The sequence below is a fragment of the Phaseolus vulgaris genome, chromosome 3, assembly GCF_000499845.2.
Source record: "Phaseolus vulgaris cultivar G19833 chromosome 3, P. vulgaris v2.0, whole genome shotgun sequence".
Classification (NCBI taxonomy): domain Eukaryota; kingdom Viridiplantae; phylum Streptophyta; class Magnoliopsida; order Fabales; family Fabaceae; genus Phaseolus; species Phaseolus vulgaris.
The window spans coordinates 2,634,761-2,655,415 of NC_023757.2; the positions used below are offsets into that span (position 1 = coordinate 2,634,761).

The window sequence follows — 20,655 nt, forward strand, 5'->3', positions numbered from 1 at the left end:
CAGAAATTTTGTAGAAATATTATGCATCAAGGGTTTTACACATAAATATTATGAGGTTGACATGTGGGTGGAGGACGCTAGATGATGTTGATATGGATCAAATATTTTGTAGTGCATTAGATAATGAATGTAAGACTCGTGAATGTATTGATGTATTTATAATAGATGAAGTAAAGGTCACTGTCCCATAAGTATTTACCCTTAATGTGTGATAACACCAATGCAATCGAGTGAAACATTCTCAAACAAAACATATTGAAATTAGACATCACTTACTCTTAATAAGATTAAGCGAAAAAGTTAAATCAACTGGTAGATTTATTCAATAAACCTTAGGCTAAAGACAAGTTTAATTTCTTAAAAAATAAACTATGTATTCTAGACTTTTTAAGTTTGCTTAAATCTCTCAATCTTCAGTTTTCGAAGTATAGTTGTATGACCGAGTTTGCCACATATTTGACATTGTGGCTTGTGGTTTTGCCAAGAAGATTTATTTGAATTCTTGAAACCATAAAACTTTTGATTATGAAGGATTATATATCTATTATTTTTCTGATAAGAAGGATTGTACTTGGTATTGTTGCTGGTTGTTGACAAATTTAGAATAGAAACAAGATTAGCAAGAATATTGGTGTGATCTTGCATTTTGTATTTTTTCAATTGTTCTTATTGAGATGAAAGTAAAGCCCCCATTTCTTCAACTGGTTAAGGATTTTTTCATGTAAGCACATATGTGATAAAACCATCATATTCTTCAACAAGACCATCTGAGATAACTTCAACATGTTGTTAAGTGAAAATATGGGAATCACTCATAACCAATGTGTCAACTATCTTCTTGATATCAAAAAGATATGAAACAATAAATTTGTCTTTCTTGAGAGTGTGCAATTCTATTTTAACTTTTTGGCCTTTGTTCTTGATTGTTAAACATGATACACATTGAGCTTATTCCATATTTGAGAGAAAGAAAAAATACATACTATTTGAATAAACGTATCCATTGAAGCTAGTAATTAAACAACTAGGAGTTGATCTTATTAATCATAATTCAAATAAATGATATTGTCACGACGATTACAACACTTCAAGTTTAACATGAGAATAATACTATTTCAAGTTTAAGATCAAGTACGTCTAAATAAAAAAAGAAGTAAAAGGTTTTTTTTTTATATAGAAATCTTTGTATAACTTTTGTTGCTAATAAGTTAAATTTTTAACTTAATAAAAATAATAAAAAACGAATTTAACACTAAAATCAACTATTTTAAATGTGCTTACGGAAAATTTGATACATCATACCCTAAAATCAATTGTTGAGCTTTATCATTTTTCTGTGTTGAATAAAAGTTGATATTCTCACACTAAATAATTTTTAAATTATATCTAAAATACGAAAAAGGACAAATTCTTAATTCTCTATTTTTGTCTGACACAAACATAATGATAACTACGATTTCAACCATTCCAACCCACACTTCATTCCTTTATTTATGAGTAAAAATTAAAGAACGCTAGAACTTAGCCGAAGAATCTTCAATCCAAAGCAAGTATACAGAATCGGTGAAGAGTGCAGGATGCGCATACCTTGCCACGAATACTGTAGAGTAGAGTAGAGTATCTACATCGGAATACTGTACATTATACACATCCAATCATCCTCATCCGAATCTACGATACGACGACACCAATTGTATCCCATCGTATATCGTATAATCCAAACACACACCAGCGTCACCCTTCATCCACACGCTTAAACAAATTTTAATCACACTCGCGTGTCCTTATGTGTCATTTCATATCGCACCCTTCGTTCAAGCCGGAGGAGTAACAATCTTCTAAATCAGTCCCCACGGTAAAACCATGCACCTTCTTTCACAAAACCCTCACTACGAATCGGAGAACAACGAGAAAGAGTGGCGAAAGAGATCGTACGGCGCCCAAAGACTATCCAACGGACAAGGCTTCTTCGAGTCGATTCGCAGCCACGGTTTCCCCTTGCCGCTCCAGTGGAGGAGGCTCACCGGACCGGGATGCAGGTCGCGGCAGAGACCTTCCAGATTGTCGCCGCCGAGACCATGCTGGTTCCACCGGTGCCCCACGCGCTCCACGTCCCCGGCGAACACGAGCAGAAACGGCGGCAACGATCCGAGCTCGTAGATCCGGTTCCGCTTCTGGATACGCATCCACGACTCGAGCTTCTCCGTGTATCTTCCCTCACGCCACTTCCACAGATCGATCACCATCACACCAGTGTTGAAGTAGCACGCGTCGCGTCCATTAAACGACGCCGCGTAGCTCGGGTTCGACCAGAAGCGGTGCGTGAAGTAATTGGTGAAGTTCGCGTGGCAGTATTCGGGCGCGCCGAGCACGCGAGCGTGGAGGTCGATTTTCCAGAGCTTCGCCACGTCGTCGACGACGATGAGGTCGGAGTCGAAGTAGATGATTCGCCGCACATTCGCCGGGAGCAGGTCAGCTAGGTACATCCGCGCGTAGTTCAGCGGCTGGTCCAGCGCACGTCGGATCGAGTACGAGATCTTGCCCCGCACAAGGTTCGCGTTGAAGTGGTAGAGATGGAAGGCTAGGTACGGGAACGTCGTGGTTATGATATTCCGGAGCTCCGCGCGTCGGTGCGTGGTGGCGATGAAGTGGAATACGACGTTTTCCGGACACGACGTGTGCTGCAAAACGGAGAACACGCCGGCAATGGAGCCGCGGAGGTAGGTCGCGTCCAGCGTCATCGCAATGTGAAAAACGGACTCTCCGTGCGCGCGGTTGCGGCATTCTCTACCGTTGCGGAATGCAGGCGCTTCGCGGAACGTCGGAAACTCGCCGGCGATTCCATTCGCCGGCAAATGCGCTTCGACGACGACAATAAGCAGCACCAGCAACAACGCAAGGTAGTGTGCGAGTGTTAACGAGAGTGTCGGTGGCATGGCGAAGAAGCGGAGGAATGGAAAGCAGAGAAGGAGAAGTTTGGGAGTGTGATTTTTGTGAAGGTGAAGGGGTAGTTTCGGAATTTCGGGGTAGTTTTGTTGGGTTGTTGGTCCCAGAGTGAACATCATGGTAGGAAGCCAGGCTGTAAAGACCTGTCTGGCATTTTTAACTTGGAAATGTGTGCTTTGTAGTAACGTTGTGTAAACTGATGGGTTGTTTTTGCACCCTTGGATCTATCATATGGTCAGAATTTGACAGCTATGATTTTACGGATCAAAGTACTTGCGTGAAATTGCGTGTAGCGGGTTTGTCTGCACTTGATGATCGCGATTCGCGTCGGAATCTGTGGTTGTTGAAGCACATATTTTTTCTTACAGCATAACTTTTTCGAAAAAATAAAATTAAAAATAGTGTTGGCAACGTTATTTTAGGAGCTAGACCCATTTATTGTATATGTTGGAAATTCTATGTTCTCGATGAGTTTATTGTCCACATAAATGTCACCTCTGAAAACCACCTTGGAAACCAGAATTTCATTTTAATTTTTTAACAAAAAGGAAGAGAGAAGAAAAAATATTAAAATTAATTTTAATTTGACCCAGAAGAAAGAATAAAAAATAATAATTTAAATCTAAATAAAATATAGAAAAATTGGTATAATTTCAATTTAAGTATTGTAATTTAATTTAGAATAAAAACTAATATTATTATAATAATCTCTGTAAAAATTCAATCAAGAAGAAAGAAAATTAAAAAATTGTCTAATATTATTATTATTAATATTTTTATTCATAAAAAATTGAAATAAAATGCGATAGGAAATAAAAATTAAGTCCAAATATGAAGTAGACTTTTAAAATTTCTATATTACTTTTTTTTAATAAAAAAAATTATAAAGATAATTAATATCTCAAATAATTAATTAATAAATAAAATTGATAACATATTATTATTATTACTATTGATGAATTAAATTATTTAACAATCTTATTATGTTGAATTAAAAAATTTAAAATATGGTATAAAATAAATGATTCTTGATGATGATGAAGAATAAAGATTAATTTAGGTATAATTACTTTTTTTTGTCATTGCATTTAAAGTTAATATTCAATTTAATACCGTGGTTTAAAAAAAAATTAATTTAGTCCAAAGGTTTTTAAAAAAAAAAAAAATTTAGTCCCTTCTGTTCAATTTCCACCAATGGCGTTAACTGTTGATGACGTGACACACACAATCATATTAGTCTACACATAAGAGGTTGAAGCTATAGTCTTCTTCCATCGTTCAACCTTGTGCCGGTCACATCCATCATCATTCAGATGGTTTTTGGGGACACCGTGGCCATCGCGCTCATGGAGACAAGGAATCTCACTAAGGAGGAGTATGTTGCAAACCATCCCACCGGCAAGATCGGGAAGAATCTCATATTCAAGGTCTTTTTTCTATTCATTTGCATTTGCGTTTATTTTCCCCTAATTTGTTGTTGTCTGATTCAAATTTGAATTGCAGGTGAAGGTTATGATGAAGAAACAAGAAGACTCCCTGAAATACATTGATTAATTCATCAACTCCTCTAAAAAGACTATCTGACACCTATGTATTGATCATCTGTTGTGTACCGTCCTGAACTTTATTCAAAATTAGATAAAAGCTGTCTTAAAAAAGCCTAATAAGTCATGTTGAGTATTTGATATACCTTCATGAAGAAGTTTGCATTTAATGTTGCATGCAAAAGATTTCTTGCAATTCTCTTCATCAACAGGGACATACACAACTTGAAGAACGAAGAACCCTTAAAGACTCCACAACAACTATAAATGGTTTGTAATGACTACTTTTTTCAAGACCTTTATATATTTAAGACATCTTGACGAATAAAGGTTGATGCCACATAAAAATCTTTAAGTGATTTTTTTTTGTGTTGTAGCCTATGCAATATGTTTGACATAACACTCTAGTGCTCTCTAACAATCTAAAAGAGTGAACTTAATATATATATATATATATATATATATATATATAAGGACATAAACTCTTTTTTAATCACATCTTAATGATCTTTTGATCACTTTCTTTGTAAACCTATTTTAGTCAAGAATGATCGTTGTTCCAAACAATACTCCAACGTCTAAACAAGAATGACTAATGCTCCAAACAATACCAAGTTGTTAGCCAAGATTGGTTAAACTCTAACTAATACTTAGATTGTATCTTGCACTGTAGATATGCTTAATGAAACTTTGATCAAGACATAAATAAACCAATATAAAAATTAAAAGCGTAAAAATTTCTCATCCTTTTCAAATTGGATATTATCAATCTATTGCTCAACATGCTAACGAAATTTTTTTTTCTTACAAGGTTTGCTAAACCCTTTTTTTTACCATGAGTTTGTTAATAAAAACTACGTTTGATAAGTGTTAGTCTTAAAACATTCCTTTTACCTTATTAGATGTTGTTCTTGCTAAATATGTGAACATTTGTAATATATAATTCATTATTCACTTATTGTGTATTTAACCTCTTTTCACAATTAAATATGTGTTTAAATCCAATTTTTCAAATTTAATTATACTCCTTAAAATACAAGTAAGGACATTTTTGTAATTGATTATACAACACAATTAGTAAGAATGGCAATGCGGGCCAGTCTGCCCTGTATGAGGGTTCACTCGTAGGCTTGCGGACCAAACCCATAAGATTTTTTTAAAATTAATGAAAAATAATTTTTTTAAATATAAATTTTGAATAAATTTAATTTGTTTATTAAGTTAATTTTTTTTCTTATTTAGATGAATTAGGTAAGTAGTCTTACAGTATTATTCTCACGACACATGTATAATAAGATATGAGTAAAAAATATTACAATGATGTTTTGATTTTCAATAAAATTTGAATTTCAATTGTATTAATAAATTGACTAATAAAATATTTCATTAAATATATACACAAGATGATACATGTAGAGACATAATTACTATTCTAATTTGAAAATTAATATATATATATATATAATACAATATTTAAATTTTATTATAAATAAGACTAAGGTCTGCCTAATGCATTTAATATTTGATGAGTATTAAAACATAAACAATCTATACATTTTAGAAACTCAAAAAAATACTATTAAATATTAAAAAACTATTATTGAATTTTGTGAAAGTGTTATGAATTAAAGATTAATGGTAATTTCTTTCTGCACCTCAATGTCTTTTATCTTGCACCCATACTTCAAAAAATACTTAAATTATTCTTTTGACTTTTTTTATTAAATATTGAAAGTGAAATTTAAAGAATTTTCAAGTTATAAAATCTAAAAATTAAAATTTATGTTTAAGATTATATAATATTTCAAATTACACCGTTAACAATATAAATTTGTATTAAAGATTGCAAAACTTAGAATGAAATTTTTTAATTTTTTTAAAAATATGAGATCTAAACGGACCAATAGACACTAATCCCATTTTTGTAGCGAGCCACATACCCAACCACCTACTTTACTATCCCTAATAATTACTTTAATATTTCTTTCTTTTCGTATCAATTACAGCTACAAGTCATTTCCACTCATCTTTCCTCTACTCAAACTATTCACTCTTAACTCTCTCTTTCCCTTTCTACCTAGATAGTGGACTGAATGACTTTTTTTAATATGATAATATAATTATTTTGTATTTAAAAATAATGTGCAAAATAAAATTTGAAAAATAATTTGTTGTTAAAAATAATTTTAAATGTATTGAGTGGAGTTAAAATATATTTTACAATATAATTTTTTTTTTATAAAACCTTAACAATAAAAAAAATATCATATTTTAAAATATTAATGATTATTAAAAAATTATAAATTGAATTCAGTCATACATAGTGAATACTTTATGGGTAAAAATGGATTGTCTTTCGTTCCTTATACATTCAATACTGAAATTACAAAGGATTATGTAGACTTAATATTGAAATCAGAAGGAAGAGAAGAATTCACTTCATAATTTGATATTATAATTTGATATTAGAACTATTTTCGAATGGAATTGAATTAGATTTAAGTTGAGTCTTAATTAATTTAACATCCTATCTCAAAGTTAGTATCCATTGTTGGAAAAATGTTCTTGATGGATTTCTCATTGTCCGAACGGTGCTTGGCTTGGTCACGTGTGGAAACCTCATCATTATGACAAAAAGCTCCATTTATGCATTTCAACATCAACTTCACCAATAACTCACACCACTCACTCACGTATTGCACAGTAATTAGGATTTTCTAATTTAGCTGCTTTCTGAGTTCTCTGCTACTCCCATTACCCACCCCTTCACCTCCTGCGTCAACCAGAAGCAATAAATAGTTGAAGATCAGAGCACCCTCTCACACACGCCACACTAAACACCCTAAAGCTCTGTTTTCCTTACATTATAGAATCATTATTGCATCATTACCCACTCTCCACTCTTTACCTTTCGGAACTGTTTCTCTCTTTTCTTCATCATCATCACAACCCCAAATGGCTCTCTTTCTCACTCTCTCACTCTTATGCATCATCTTCGCCACCACCACCACTTCCACCAATCTTCCTCATTCCTTTTCATTCCCATATGGTAAGAGCATTTCCACACACACACACACTAGAACACTCTTCATCATTGTTTTATTTTATTTAATGTGTTTGATATTTGAAATTCGAAGGTTTGGCGTACCACATCGACTGTGGGAGTCCCACGAACACCACGGACCCCTTTAATACCACGTGGCTGTCAGACCGCTACTTCAGTGGCGGCGCCACTGGGATCGTGTCGGAGCCGCTCCACTTCCACCATGCGCACGAGAAGACTCTCCGCTTCTTCCCAATCTCCTCCGGCAAGAAGAACTGCTACGCCATCCCTTCCCTCCCGCCCTCGCGCTACCTCCTCCGGACATTTGTTGTCTACGACAACTACGACGGCAGGTCCCACCCTCCCTCCTTCGACGTCGCCGTCGGCTCCACCGTCGTCTTCTCCTGGCGCTCGCCGTGGCCCTTGTCCCTCGCCCGCGACGGCGCCTACGCGGACCTCTTCGCCACAATCCTCTCCTCCGAAGCCCTAATTTGCTTCTACAGCCTCGCCACGGACCCGCCGGTGATCTCCTCCATCGAGCTCTTCGCGGCCGATCTGGCCTCCTACGACGCCGCCGCAATCGCCGACAACGGCACGGTGCTTGTCAACTACGGGAGACTCTCCTGCGGCTCCGACCAGTGGGGGCCGGGCTTCTCCAACGACTCTGATCCGTTCGGCCGCTCCTGGCAGTCCGATTCCGAGTTCCGGACCGGCCGGAGCAAAGTCGTAGCCGTATCGACGCGGAGCAGCATAAGTGGGGCTGAGCAGAAGCCGAATTACTTCCCGGCGAAGCTGTACCAGACGGCGGCGATGACGGCGACGACCGCAGAGGAGGGCGGCGGGGTTTTGGAGTACGAATTGAATGTGGACGCAAAGCTCGATTACTTGGTGTGGTTGCATTTCGCTGAGATTGAAGGGAGGGTGAGGAGGGTGGGGGGGAGGGTGTTTGATGTGTACTTAAACGAGGTAAATTTGACCAGGGTTGATATATACAAGCAAGTTGGGGGTTTTGCGGCGTTTACTTGGCATCACACGGTGAAGAACTTGAGTAGCAGCGTGTTGAGCGTGAAGCTCGTGGGGGTTGTGGGTGCGCCTCTGATCTGTGGGATTGAGAATTACGCTCTGGTGCCTAGTGATCCTTCAACTGTTCCTGAACAAGGTGAGTGGGGGTATAATTTTCGACTTTTTTTGGGAAATTGAGGGATTGAGAAGTATGATTTTGGTTATTTTAAATGCTGTGATTTTGGAAATTTGATGGATAGAAGGGATCGGGTTTTGTTTCCCTGTTTTGGGGCGGATTTTCTGTTTTTGATTAATTTTTTCATGGATGCAAATTTGGAAACTTTGATGCCTGTATGGAAATTGACTTCGGATCCATTTATTGGTTTTTCGGTAATAACTTTGTGGGGGGAATTGATGTCATAAGATAGTGTGTTATTGGAAATTTAGTTGGGGTGTTATGATTTACTAATTTTGTATAAATATGCTAACCGATTATTTGGGTGGATGGTGTGTGCGTTTTTTTTTACAAATATTTTGGTTGTGAATTTTGTGCAAATATATGTAGCGATTATTTTGGTGGGTTTTTTTCTTGGGTGATGATTTTTATTTACATCAATGTGCAAGAAGGGACTTGGTCAAAATTTTGTTGACTGGAGAGAAGCCGCAAAAGAATTATGGTCACTGAATGACCTTTTTTTTTTTCTATGTTTGGGTGCAGTGGTTGCTATGAAAGCATTGAAAGATTCACTTCGGGTGCCTGAAAGAATGGGTTGGAATGGTGATCCATGTGCTCCTACGAATTGGGATGCTTGGGAGGGAGTTACCTGCCGTATGAGTAAAGATAATTCTGCTTTGGTGATAAGTCAAATGTATGCATTGCTTCCTATTCTCAAAAGTTATTGAGCTTCGACTTGGTTTTTGGAAAGAAAATTATTGCTACGTATACAAGGAGTCTTACTAAAAAAGTCTCTTAATAGTTGACATTTGAAACTTTATGCGTAAGGTTAGTGGTATTGTGGTGGGTAAGGTTAGTATACTGACTACTGAGCGTGGGTGAGTTTAAAGTGCTCATGATATGTTGTGCCCATATCATTGTATCAGAAAGGGTTCTTATAATTCACCATAACAAGAAAAAGAAATAAAGAAAGGCTTCTTATTCCTTTTTTGTACTATAAAAAAGTATTTTTCCCTCCTCTTAATTATTCTGCCAATCACCTTTTGGGTTTATTAATACTCCTTACCCTTAATAGCTTGGTAGGTAGGGGATTATGGTTTCAATTCATGCTCTCTGAAACTAGAAAAAGAAAAATAAAATGGGGAAGTTGCAACTTGTTTCTTGTTCAGACAATAGTTCTTCAATCATTTATGATTTAGTTCCTCTCCTAAATTTTTTATTATCCTTGTTTCAATCTTGATTTCAGTGATTTGGGCAGTCAAGGCTTGAAAGGGTTCATAAGTGACCAGATTAGTCTTTTGTCAGATTTGGTAAGCCTGTAAGTATCAGCAGCCAAATGTTTATATATATATATATATGCTAGTCTTCTTTCACATCATGTGGTTAAATTGATACGATATGCCTTGTTGTAAATGTTATAAATATAGGCATAGTTTCCGGTCATTATAATGTTGTTATTATATTTTGTTTAGCTTATATATGTGTTTGTTCTATGAGAACCAAGGCTGTCAACCCAAGAGTCTATTTAAACTTCATGTTTACGAAGATTCAAAAAACTCAACTCAAAGTCATAAAAGTTTAACTACTGCAAAAATAATATTTTCTAAAAATGTAAAGTGGTGTCCTTCTAGCAAGTATTCCATATACTCTGCTTTAGTGGTAGCCAAGGTTGGTTGGAGAGTAGCTTTCCAACTCACTAATGATTGCCAATTGCGAATGTGTAGCCTGTAACGGACTGTTTAGCATCCAAGTCCATAGTATAATCAGAGCTTGAAAACCTTGCCAAAGTAAATTGTGAACCACCCTTGGAGATAATTTCAATGTCCTCGGTCGCTTCATGGTTTGCCAATGCTCTTTCCTATGAGTGCTCACATCGACTTACTAAACTGGATGCTTAAATAAGGTTTGGTTTAGTGCATACATCAGACTTCCCACTTCACTAGTATAAGAAACACATGACATGTATTTATTCTCCTAACCAGTTTGAGTAGGATTGAGTTCAAAAAGACGTATGCCAAAGTTGTGCTCACGACTTTAGCACCTTCCATTCCACACAACACCTCTTGAATGTACCACCTTTGACATAGAAAAAGCTTCTTCTGGGCTTAACCCTTTTGGTCACCATCTCAAAATCTTCTCAATTGTGTCCATATCTTTCATTTCAAATTCACTAGCAAGTAGTGATTTCAACCTTTTGATCTCATCCTCACCATGAAATGCTATCAACATGTCTACACACAACAACAGGTAGACATGCTGACCATTCTTCACCTTCTTATAATTGACACATGGATTAAGGAATTTCGCTGTACCCTTGAGAGAGATGAACAATTCAAACCTCTTATACCTTTGTTTAGGAAATGTCTGGGAGATTGTTTCAGCCCGTACATAAACCGCTTTACACAGCTACTCCTCCTTACCAGACCCCTCTTTGGCTAACACATTAGAATGTCTTCCTCTAGGTGACCATGGAGCAAGGTTGCCTCCACATCGAGTTGCTTGAGTTCTATGTCTTGATTTGCTACTAGAATAAGCAAGACCCTAATGGACGTATATTTGACTATTGGATAGAAAATCTCATTGTAAATGGGTACAATACTAGGACAGATTCTGCCATGAAAGAACTTTGACAGTGAGTGAACTCTATTTGACTACCTAAAGTTGTAAACGGGTACAGTACTATGAGTTCACTTGCTAGTTTGACAACCATCACTTTAACTATATGAGTTAATATTCTTTTGCAAATATGATCATCTTTGGTACTTTCAACTACACTTATTTTCTTTGCGTGGCTTCAGTGTTTATATTCTGATATGACAAATCAGGTTGATGCAATAATGATAAATGGAAACTATTCTTAATTGTTGCTGTTCTTGAGCGTCAATAAATTCCTTCAATAATTTTGTGCTAGCCCTGTTATACACGCATCGTCTCGGCCAGAATTTTGCATCTAGATGCTCATATTTTCTATAGTAGATTGTATTTCATTAGGTTTATGCTTTTAGTATGCGTTTTCCTTGAGAAATTTAGTCATGTTTTTGTTGGTTTTTCTATCATCAGGTAACATCTCTTCAATTTTACAGGAATTTGAGTTCTAATTTGTTGACGGGTGAAATACCTTCTGGACTCGGTCAAAAATCCCTCATACACGTGTAAGCTTTGGGTTTTTGTTTTCTATAAGTCATGCAAAATATTTTACAGAACTCAACTGAACTTCAGTCCTTTGTTTGATTAGTTGTGGATAAGTTTTGAAGTTATTTACACACTTAAAATTGATAGTTTGTGAGAGATACTTCTTTCATTTATATTTGTATATGCTTTTCTGGAAGCTATGAAATTTAACGTTTTGACACATCGTATGGATCATTCACTGACAATTAAATGTCATCAGTTTTATACTTTTAGTTACTAATTTGGTATCACTATTAGGTATAAATTTGATGGCATAAATTGAAACTGAATGATCGATTTGTTGGTTTATATTTAGATATGAAGGACCTATATGGATATGTACTGGAATATTATCATATATCTGGATATTATATATTTTTCTTGCATAGGTAGCTCATTCAAAGTTCCAACAAACAAGTTATTTTTTAAAATTTTAAAACATCTTTTTTATTTTTATTTTGTAATCCAAACACAAGACAATATCCATTTGCATTTCTATTATTTCTATAAGATACGATATATTATTGAAATAATAAAAAATAATGATTTAATATTTATTTAAGATACAATATATTTTTGAAATAATAGAAAAAAATTATTTAATCACGTATTCCCATTTGAAATATATATTTTTTCATATAGATTCATATGATATTTTCCAGCAATTAATTTATGTCAAGAACTTGTATTCTTATTATTAATTATGAAAAAGAAATTCAATGCAATATTAAATAATCTTTTGGACAACTAAAAAAATATATTTGATTTCTTATTTTGATTTGCAAAATGTGCACTTAAGAGTATTTTTCTGAAAGTAAGAAAAGTAGAAAAAAGATTAATATTTCATAGAAATGTAAAATGGAAATTTATATAATATATGCTGGTTCCAGTAATAGAAAATAGAAGTGAGTTTTTATTTATTTTTGTTTCACTTCATAAATAAGATTCAAGAATAAGATTATCAGATGAAAGGAGAGAAGCATGTTTGAGGATCTATGGGAAGGAGAGAGAAAGGAGATTATTTGTTTCTTGAATGTACTTATGAGTATTCTCTGAAAGTAAGAAAAGTAGAATAAAAATATTTTTTATAGAAATGTAAAATGGAAATATATGATTTCCAGTAATACAAAATACAAGTGAATTTTTATTTTATTTCATTTCTTAAATTAGATTATTTGATGAAAGGGGAGAAGAATGTTTGAGGATCTATGTGTAGGAGAGCAAGAGCGTTATTTGTTTCTTGAATAAGTTTTTAAGTAGTAAGGTTATGACTTACATGTGTTTTAGTATCTCAAAATTGGAGTAAGTTTTAGTCCCCTAAATTTAAATTTTTTTTTAGCCCTATAGTTGAAAAAAGGTGTCTTATTAGCCACTTTGTCGAAATATTATTAAAACTCTTGCTTATATGACTAACAATTGCAAGTTGTTTCATGGTAACCTATTTCAATTTTGTATTCTTATTATCAAACACCTTATTACTTGTTTGTTTTCCTTTTGAAGTATTCATTCTCACAATGCTTGGGTAAAAGCCGTTTAGAAATAGGGACTAAAATAAGTTTTATTTTCATATCAAAGAAAAGATCAATTTTAAATTTGAAGGACCAAAATCGCAATTTGCTCAAATGTGGGGACTTAGAGAAATTTATGGAATTGAAAGGAAAAGCCACATTGTAAATCCAGGAGCAATTAATGGTGTTGTACAATTTTTGTGTGAAAAAAAGTGTAGTATTATGATTCAGATGTTTATCTATTTAAAAATATCTAATGTTTATTTATTTAATACATTAATTGTTTTTTCGAAACAATACTACAGGGACTTGTCAAACAATCAGTTAACGGGCTCAATACCTGATAGTATAGCAGCCTCTACAAGTCTGCAGCTCGTGTAAGTATCTACTGCATTATATTTAGGATTTTGTTTACATGTTCCTTCAGGACACGTGTAAGGATAAAAACTATTACATGAAAATCAAACATAAATACTTCTTCCTTCAAGAGAGAGATCTTTCATTATTTAGAGCAAGCTTGCTTTGTCAAGGAAATGGTTCCTTTCCAGGCTTCTACAACCAATAAATCAATTAGTACGATTGAGTGGACATAACCCTCTACGATTAATGTTACATTCTTTGTATATCTTAATTCCCTTCAATTACTAACTGCCTAACTAACTGTCCTCTTCTTGTGTGGACATTTAGTATCCTTCTCTTTTGATCCCAACACAAGAGAAAAAGTTATGTCCAGGCATCTTAATATTTGTCAATGAAGCTACTATTTTTCTTCTCTGTTGAGTGGTTTGGCATTGTAGAAAAGAAATGGTAGATAACACTTGACCTCTAGTGAGTCTTAAGCATGTTTCCCTTCTACCCTACTGCCAATTTTTGCTTACTTGGTTCATTTTTCTAATCCATTTTTTGAGTCACTTTCAGGCTATTGAAGGGTAACTTATTGGAAGGACAAGTGCCAGAACAACTTTATTCGATTGGTGTGCATGGTGGAGCTATAGAGTATGTCATTTTAATCCAATATTTTTATTCTTTAATCTTCTGAATAATGTGTTCATTCAGACTGAAATAACTTCCATACTTGATTATCTATAAGGTCCTGTCTGTACACACTTATTTAAAATAAGCTGCTAGCAAAATCACACCCATCTGGGCTTATGATGTCATCTATCATCTGCATTTAATACCAAAATTAGCTTATATGGTAGATCTTTATGTGAAGTTTGCGGCTCCTCTTTATCTTTCATTTTGTTTTGCTTTTATTTTACAATAAGGATATCTGAATTGAGTTATTCACGTAAGCTGAAGTAAATTTAATGAATTCCTTAAGCTGAAGTAATCTTTAAAGGATGAATTGTCAATGATTTTGTTTTACCGAATGGTGAAAAGTACATTATAAAGCCAATTTTTACATGGATGCTCCCGCTAGGAATTTTTTCTTCTTTCTGAGCAATTTGTCAGCATTAGTTGTTGCCTAAGTTGCTTGGGTTGTAATAGGTACTAAAGTAGTAGATCACCAAAGGATTGTGTACCATGGCGCACTTATTAAAGCTGCAATTAAATTGTAGTTATATAATTCAATGGGAAATATCTTCTGACACCTTCAATTTGATTTGTTTTACCTCAGTCTCTCTGGAAACAAAGGTTTGTGTGGTGTACCATCTCTTCCAGCTTGTCCTATGTTCTGGGAAAACGGAAAATTATCTACTCACGGTAAAATTGCAATAGGCTTGTCCTGTTCTTTTGTTTTCTGTGCGATACTGCTGCTGGTCTATATTTTCATCAGGAGGAGAAGGAATGACTATGATTTTGCTCTGCCTCATGAATTAACATGTAAGTATGATTTCATTTTGATTGTATTCAGTTTGAAGCCAATCAATACAGCGGTAATTACTCTCCTGACGTGGTTTCTTCTCTTTTATGTTACATAATAGAATTTTTCTTTATTACAAACATTGAAAATTTTAAATGTTTTTCGAATGATGGCAGAATTAGTTCATTGATGGTGAAAAGGTAAAACTATTTATACAGTCAACAATCAAAATTAAATCCTATTTAAGAAAGTATGCAAAAAGCATCACCATATAACATATGATCCCAACTAGGTTGAATCACTCTATTATATCAATCATCTGTAGTATACCCAAATAGCATAAAAATAAAGAAAATAAATATAGCAGGGGGACTATATTAAACTCTAATCATGAAACAAACCTATAGTAAGGTCGACAACCCTATTTCTAAAGAAAAGAAATCATATCTAAGAAAATTTGGAATGTCATCCTACCACTAGTCACCTCTTTCTTTTACACCAAAGCATGCAAACTTATCACTATAATGATTCCCTTCCCTATAAGTACGAGAAACATGAAATCTCATGCTTTTACATTTAAGCTTCGTATTGTGCCATCTAGATCAAAGATACCAAAGAATAATATGATCCTTTTGAAAAGCTTGTACTACCAAAATCAAGTCACTCTCTGACCACAAGCTATGCCAATCTTTATCAAAAGCAATATCAACTGGATGAATAGTTCTCATTATTTCAGCATGAATGATTGAACTCCAAGATAAACAGAAAAGCAACCCAAAACAGCATCTACTTCATCTCAAATATACCCCCACAAGCCCCATGCTAATTGTACCTTTGGTTGCTCCATCTATATTGCATTTCAACCAAGAACAGGGAGGAGGATTCCACAAAAGGATAATAATCATAGGAGTAGCTCTGAGCATAATATCAATTTTAAAATACTTAAGAATACAAAATTTCAGACACTTTAGATTTCATAGTATAAGTGCATAAATTACCAATTAGATCTATCTCTGAATAAATCCTATCTTTAAGTCTTGAATAAGGCATATGTTGATTATCAAACCGAATAAGATTTATACTATATCAAATAGAATTGTTATATTGACTAGAGATATGACCAACTAATAGTATATAAGTGAGTGCAAACTTCACCTTATAAGTCTGTTTTATAAAACTCAGTTTGACTTAAAAGCTACCTTCTAAGATGGTATCAAAGCCTATCCTAAATTTGTTGGACCTATCGTGCCACTCATTATTGGATCACCTACAAAATGTCTAGTCTCGTTCGAGATGTCTAGTACTTGGTGTGATGGAGTGTGTTGAAGATCTCACATTGACTTGAAATATAACCAAATTAGAGTATATAAGTGGGTGCAAAATTCACCTTATAAACTAGCTTTGTGAGGTTGGGTTAAACTTAAAAGACCACCTTCGAAGAATAATCAATAACCAAAAGACTCACATCTTCAATGACTAGCTTTACCAAATTGCTCCAATTTTCATCACTGGTTTTCAAAAGGGATGTGTTTGGAGATCTCACATTGATTAGACATATAACCAATTTAAAGTATATAAGTGGGGGAAAATCATACCTTACCGAACCGGTTTTGTAGGGTCGAATTAAGTTTAAACACACTTTCTAATATGGTATCAAAGCCATTAAGTATCCCAGTCGAGATTTGGGTCTATCATTCGGCCTCCCCAATTCCCATGCTTGATGTTGTCAACATGAGGGGGTGTATTGGAAATCCAATATCAATTAAACATATGACCAATTTACAATATATACGTGGGGACAAACCTACCTCATCATACTGAGCTGGTCTTGTAGGGTTGATTTAAGCTTAAACTCACTTTCTAATAGGATGTAATGGTAGAAAAGCTAAATTAATCTGTATACAAGAATTGAACCAAGACCATGATTTTAAAAGGCAAATGGATAAAATAGACAAAGGTGATATGTTGATTCAGGAACTTGCTCACAATGACAGCATTGAGATACAATAAATTCATTGCAATTAAGTTTCCCTTAACCATAATCAGTGACTAGTGACAACAATGTAGCCTTGTTTTAAAGAGTAATAAAAAGAGTAATTTCCCTTTTGTTTTAATTCACTCTAATTTTTGGGGGATCTAATTTAGAATCTATCTTTGGGGAAAATGGTTTGGTACTTTTATTGACGATTGTACTTGTGTCACATGGGCATATGTTATGAAAAGTAAGTCTTAGGTATTTCAAATCTTTATTAATTTTTTTCATCTTGTAAAAAAACAATTGGAAAACATATCAAAAGAATTAGGTCAGAGAATGAGATTGCGTGAGTTATGAATTCTCCAAAAGTATTATCCATGAACTAACATGTGTTAATTCCATAACAAAATGTGGAAAGGAAGACTTCTCATCTCCTAGAGGTAGCTAGAGCTATCCTTTTCTTGATTTTTGTTCCCAAAACGTATTGGGGAGAACTTGTGTTAACTGCCACTTATCTCATCTACGAATTACCCACTTGTGTCTTAAATGACACTAGTCCTATTCAGTCTCTATTGTCTTTTGTTCCTTCTTCTCCCTTAGTGTCAAGTCTACCTTGTTTTTTTCTTTCACTTTCATAATCATTATTGCAGGAAATTTGATCCCAAAGCTATTAATAATGTGTTTTTATTGGTTAACCTTGTAAAAAAAAGGGATACAAATGTTATTATCCTCAAAGTTGTCTTTTGTTTGTCATAATGGATGTCACTTTTCATAAAACAAAATCTTTTTTTGTCAACCCTCCACTTCACGAGGAGAAAACACTTGAAGCGGAGGAGCTCTCCTTGTTGTTACCATATCTATCTTTGTAGGATGCCAAGATCTTAGTGATTGGGCCACCACAAATGGGAATAGACCAATTGATTGTAAGGAGGAAGAAGAAAAATTCTCTGGAAAAAATATAAAGGAAGCCAACCCTCTTTGACTCTGAAGCAAGAAGAGTTGTTTGACTTAGAGGTGAGGAGTCTTAAAGGTAATAGTGGGGAGGTAAGTGTTATCGAAAATTTACCCACAACGTTGAGAAAGGGAAAAAGATCGTGTGTTAAATATCCTATTTCTCAATATGTCTGCACTGACAATCTTTTTAATGGACATCAAAACTTTATTGCTGCCACTAATGCCACAAAAATTCTAATCTCATTCCAAGAAGCTATGAAAAGTAAACATTGAACTCAAGCCATAAGAGAGGAGATAGATGCATTAGAAAGAAGCATAACATGGGAGATTGTTGACAAAACCAAGGGTTAAAAAGATCATAGATTGCAAAATATTTATAGTGAAACATAAGGTAGATGAGTAAGTAGACAAGTATAAAGCTAGATTGGTTGTAAAGGAATATATTCAAACTTATGGAATTGAGTATGAGACTTTTTTCATGTAGCAAAGATGAATATAGTTTGAGTTGTTTTTGCTTTAGTAGCTCATTTTGCATGATACTTACACCAGTTGGATGTGAAGAATGTTTTTCTTCATGGAGCTTTAGAAGAAGTACATATAGGTTTCTCCAACATTTGAACCCATAACGAAAGGAATAAGGTAATCCTCTTAAAGAAGGCCTTATATGGTCTTAACCAATTGATTAACAAAAGCAATGGTTTTCTTATGATATAAGCAAAGACCAATCTCCAAGAGCATGGGTTGAGATTAACAAAAGCAATGGTTTTCTTATGATATAAGCAAAGTCATAGTGATCATACTTTATTCATAAAACACTTCGTTAAAGGTTAACTTATATCATTATTGATCTACGTGGATGACATGATTATTGCAAGAGATGATAAAATAGAGAAATTGTCAACCCAAGACCTTGGAAACCTCAAGTAATTTCTGAAGGGTAAATTCCTGTATTTTCGTGATCAACTTATCGAAGAGGACCCGATCTGATTACTTTGGTATATGATTTCCCTTTTAAAATTAATACCAAATACTTCAACGTAATTATCTTTTATTTTTTACTGCATTAACAACGGGTTTTAGTCTCTACGTACACCGCAATTAGGCTATAGTATTTTCAAACAAAAAATGCACATTAGAACTTGAAACTTAGTTAACTCATGTTAGAGGGAATAATCAATTTAGGAGAAGGAATTTAAGTCCATCTTTTGTAGTGGGCTTGTACATATCTCTATTCTCATATGTCTATGGCTCTGTTGTGAGTTCTATTCTGGAAATTTTTACTTATATAATTAATTTAATTAACAAAGATGAAAGGGATATTTATATTCTAGACAGGAACTACTTAAATATTAAATCTAAAATGTTGAGTAAGGAATCGTTTAAATTCCTTCAAATGAATTGAAATGTTGTGTTAGAATGATGTGGAGTATGTTTGATGGTTAAATCCTCTGCTGAGTGTTGACTAGTTATGGTTTGTGATGCAGCATTAGCAGCCAAGAGAAACCGATATCAGAGGCAGAAATCCTTGATGGTTCTTGAGATGGAGAGTCAGCACGCCAAGGGACTACCTTCACATTTTACTACACAATAACATTTATCTTAATGGAAATGAAATATTGATTGTCACAGTTCTCTGACAACATAGAAGGACAGAGCTTCAGAAATGGTTTGAATGGCCTTGCCATGATGTAAACAACACTGCGGCTTTAGGAAAGAAATGGCTTTTCTCGTACAACTTTCTTTGTCTGGTCAAGGTTTCTGGAAGCCACTTGTTGTACGGGGCATGCTCCCTGTGACAGTGTTTCTTGACCCATAAAAAAAAGCATATACCCTGTGATGTCAATACTTAGCCGCAGCTTTTGCTGAATATGTGATAGGTACAACCCATTAATGTATCAAATTTGAGCCACAAGTTAGTGTAGATTTTTTCTTGGTACATAGATTCTGGTTGAATTCTTGTATATCGATTTATGTAGCAAAAAGATAAGGCATTGGATTTTACTGTGTACATTGCATTTCAAAGATTTTAATGAGCTAATACCCATCATATTTTGTTACCATTGCTATATTATTATTATTTATAAAACAATGAATGACTAAGAGAGGTTGATTGGTTTAAAAATTAACCTCTAGATATTTTAAATATTTCTTCTTAAAACTATTGTTGACGAGGGTAATTAAATGTAGTAATTGATTATCAATAACAAAAGAAACCTAAGATAATTTTGAGAACAAAAAGACAATTTTATGGCAGTTTGATTCTATATGAATTAGCATCCAATTAATTCAAATGATCTCAGTTGAATTTTCTACTAAAATGTTGAATTATCTAATTACAAACCAATGAAACAAAGTAATGAAGCACTCAATTATCTATACCCAAACACCAATGCAAAGTTACTGATTCAGATTACAAAAGAAAAGGAAAATATCACTTAAACTTAAAATATGATAAATTTATAATGAAATATTTATAGCACAATCATCTATTTTGGAGAATTTTGAACACTTATTTTTTAATCAAGATGTC

General features: G+C 34.2%; 2 protein-coding genes across 2 annotated transcripts; one reads left to right on the top strand and one right to left on the bottom strand.

Annotated features, from left to right (window-relative positions):
- Window positions 1-1,356: 1,356 nt before the first annotated feature.
- On the bottom strand, window positions 1,357-3,453 carry LOC137806246 (probable galacturonosyltransferase-like 3). Its single transcript, XM_068606250.1, has one exon. It carries the CDS (start codon window positions 3,063-3,065, stop codon window positions 1,890-1,892), a length of 1,176 nt encoding a protein of 391 aa, XP_068462351.1. The 5' UTR covers window positions 3,066-3,453; the 3' UTR covers window positions 1,357-1,889.
- Window positions 3,454-7,033: 3,580 nt separating this feature from the next.
- On the top strand, window positions 7,034-20,126 carry LOC137806242 (receptor-like protein 4). Its single transcript, XM_068606246.1, has 9 exons — window positions 7,034-7,539; window positions 7,628-8,692; window positions 9,254-9,404; window positions 9,957-10,028; window positions 11,794-11,862; window positions 13,695-13,766; window positions 14,308-14,385; window positions 15,011-15,216; window positions 19,610-20,126. The coding sequence occupies exons 1-9, from the start codon at window positions 7,446-7,448 to the stop codon at window positions 19,714-19,716; spliced, it is 1,914 nt and encodes a 637-aa protein (XP_068462347.1). The 5' UTR covers window positions 7,034-7,445; the 3' UTR covers window positions 19,717-20,126.
- Window positions 20,127-20,655: the final 529 nt, after the last annotated feature.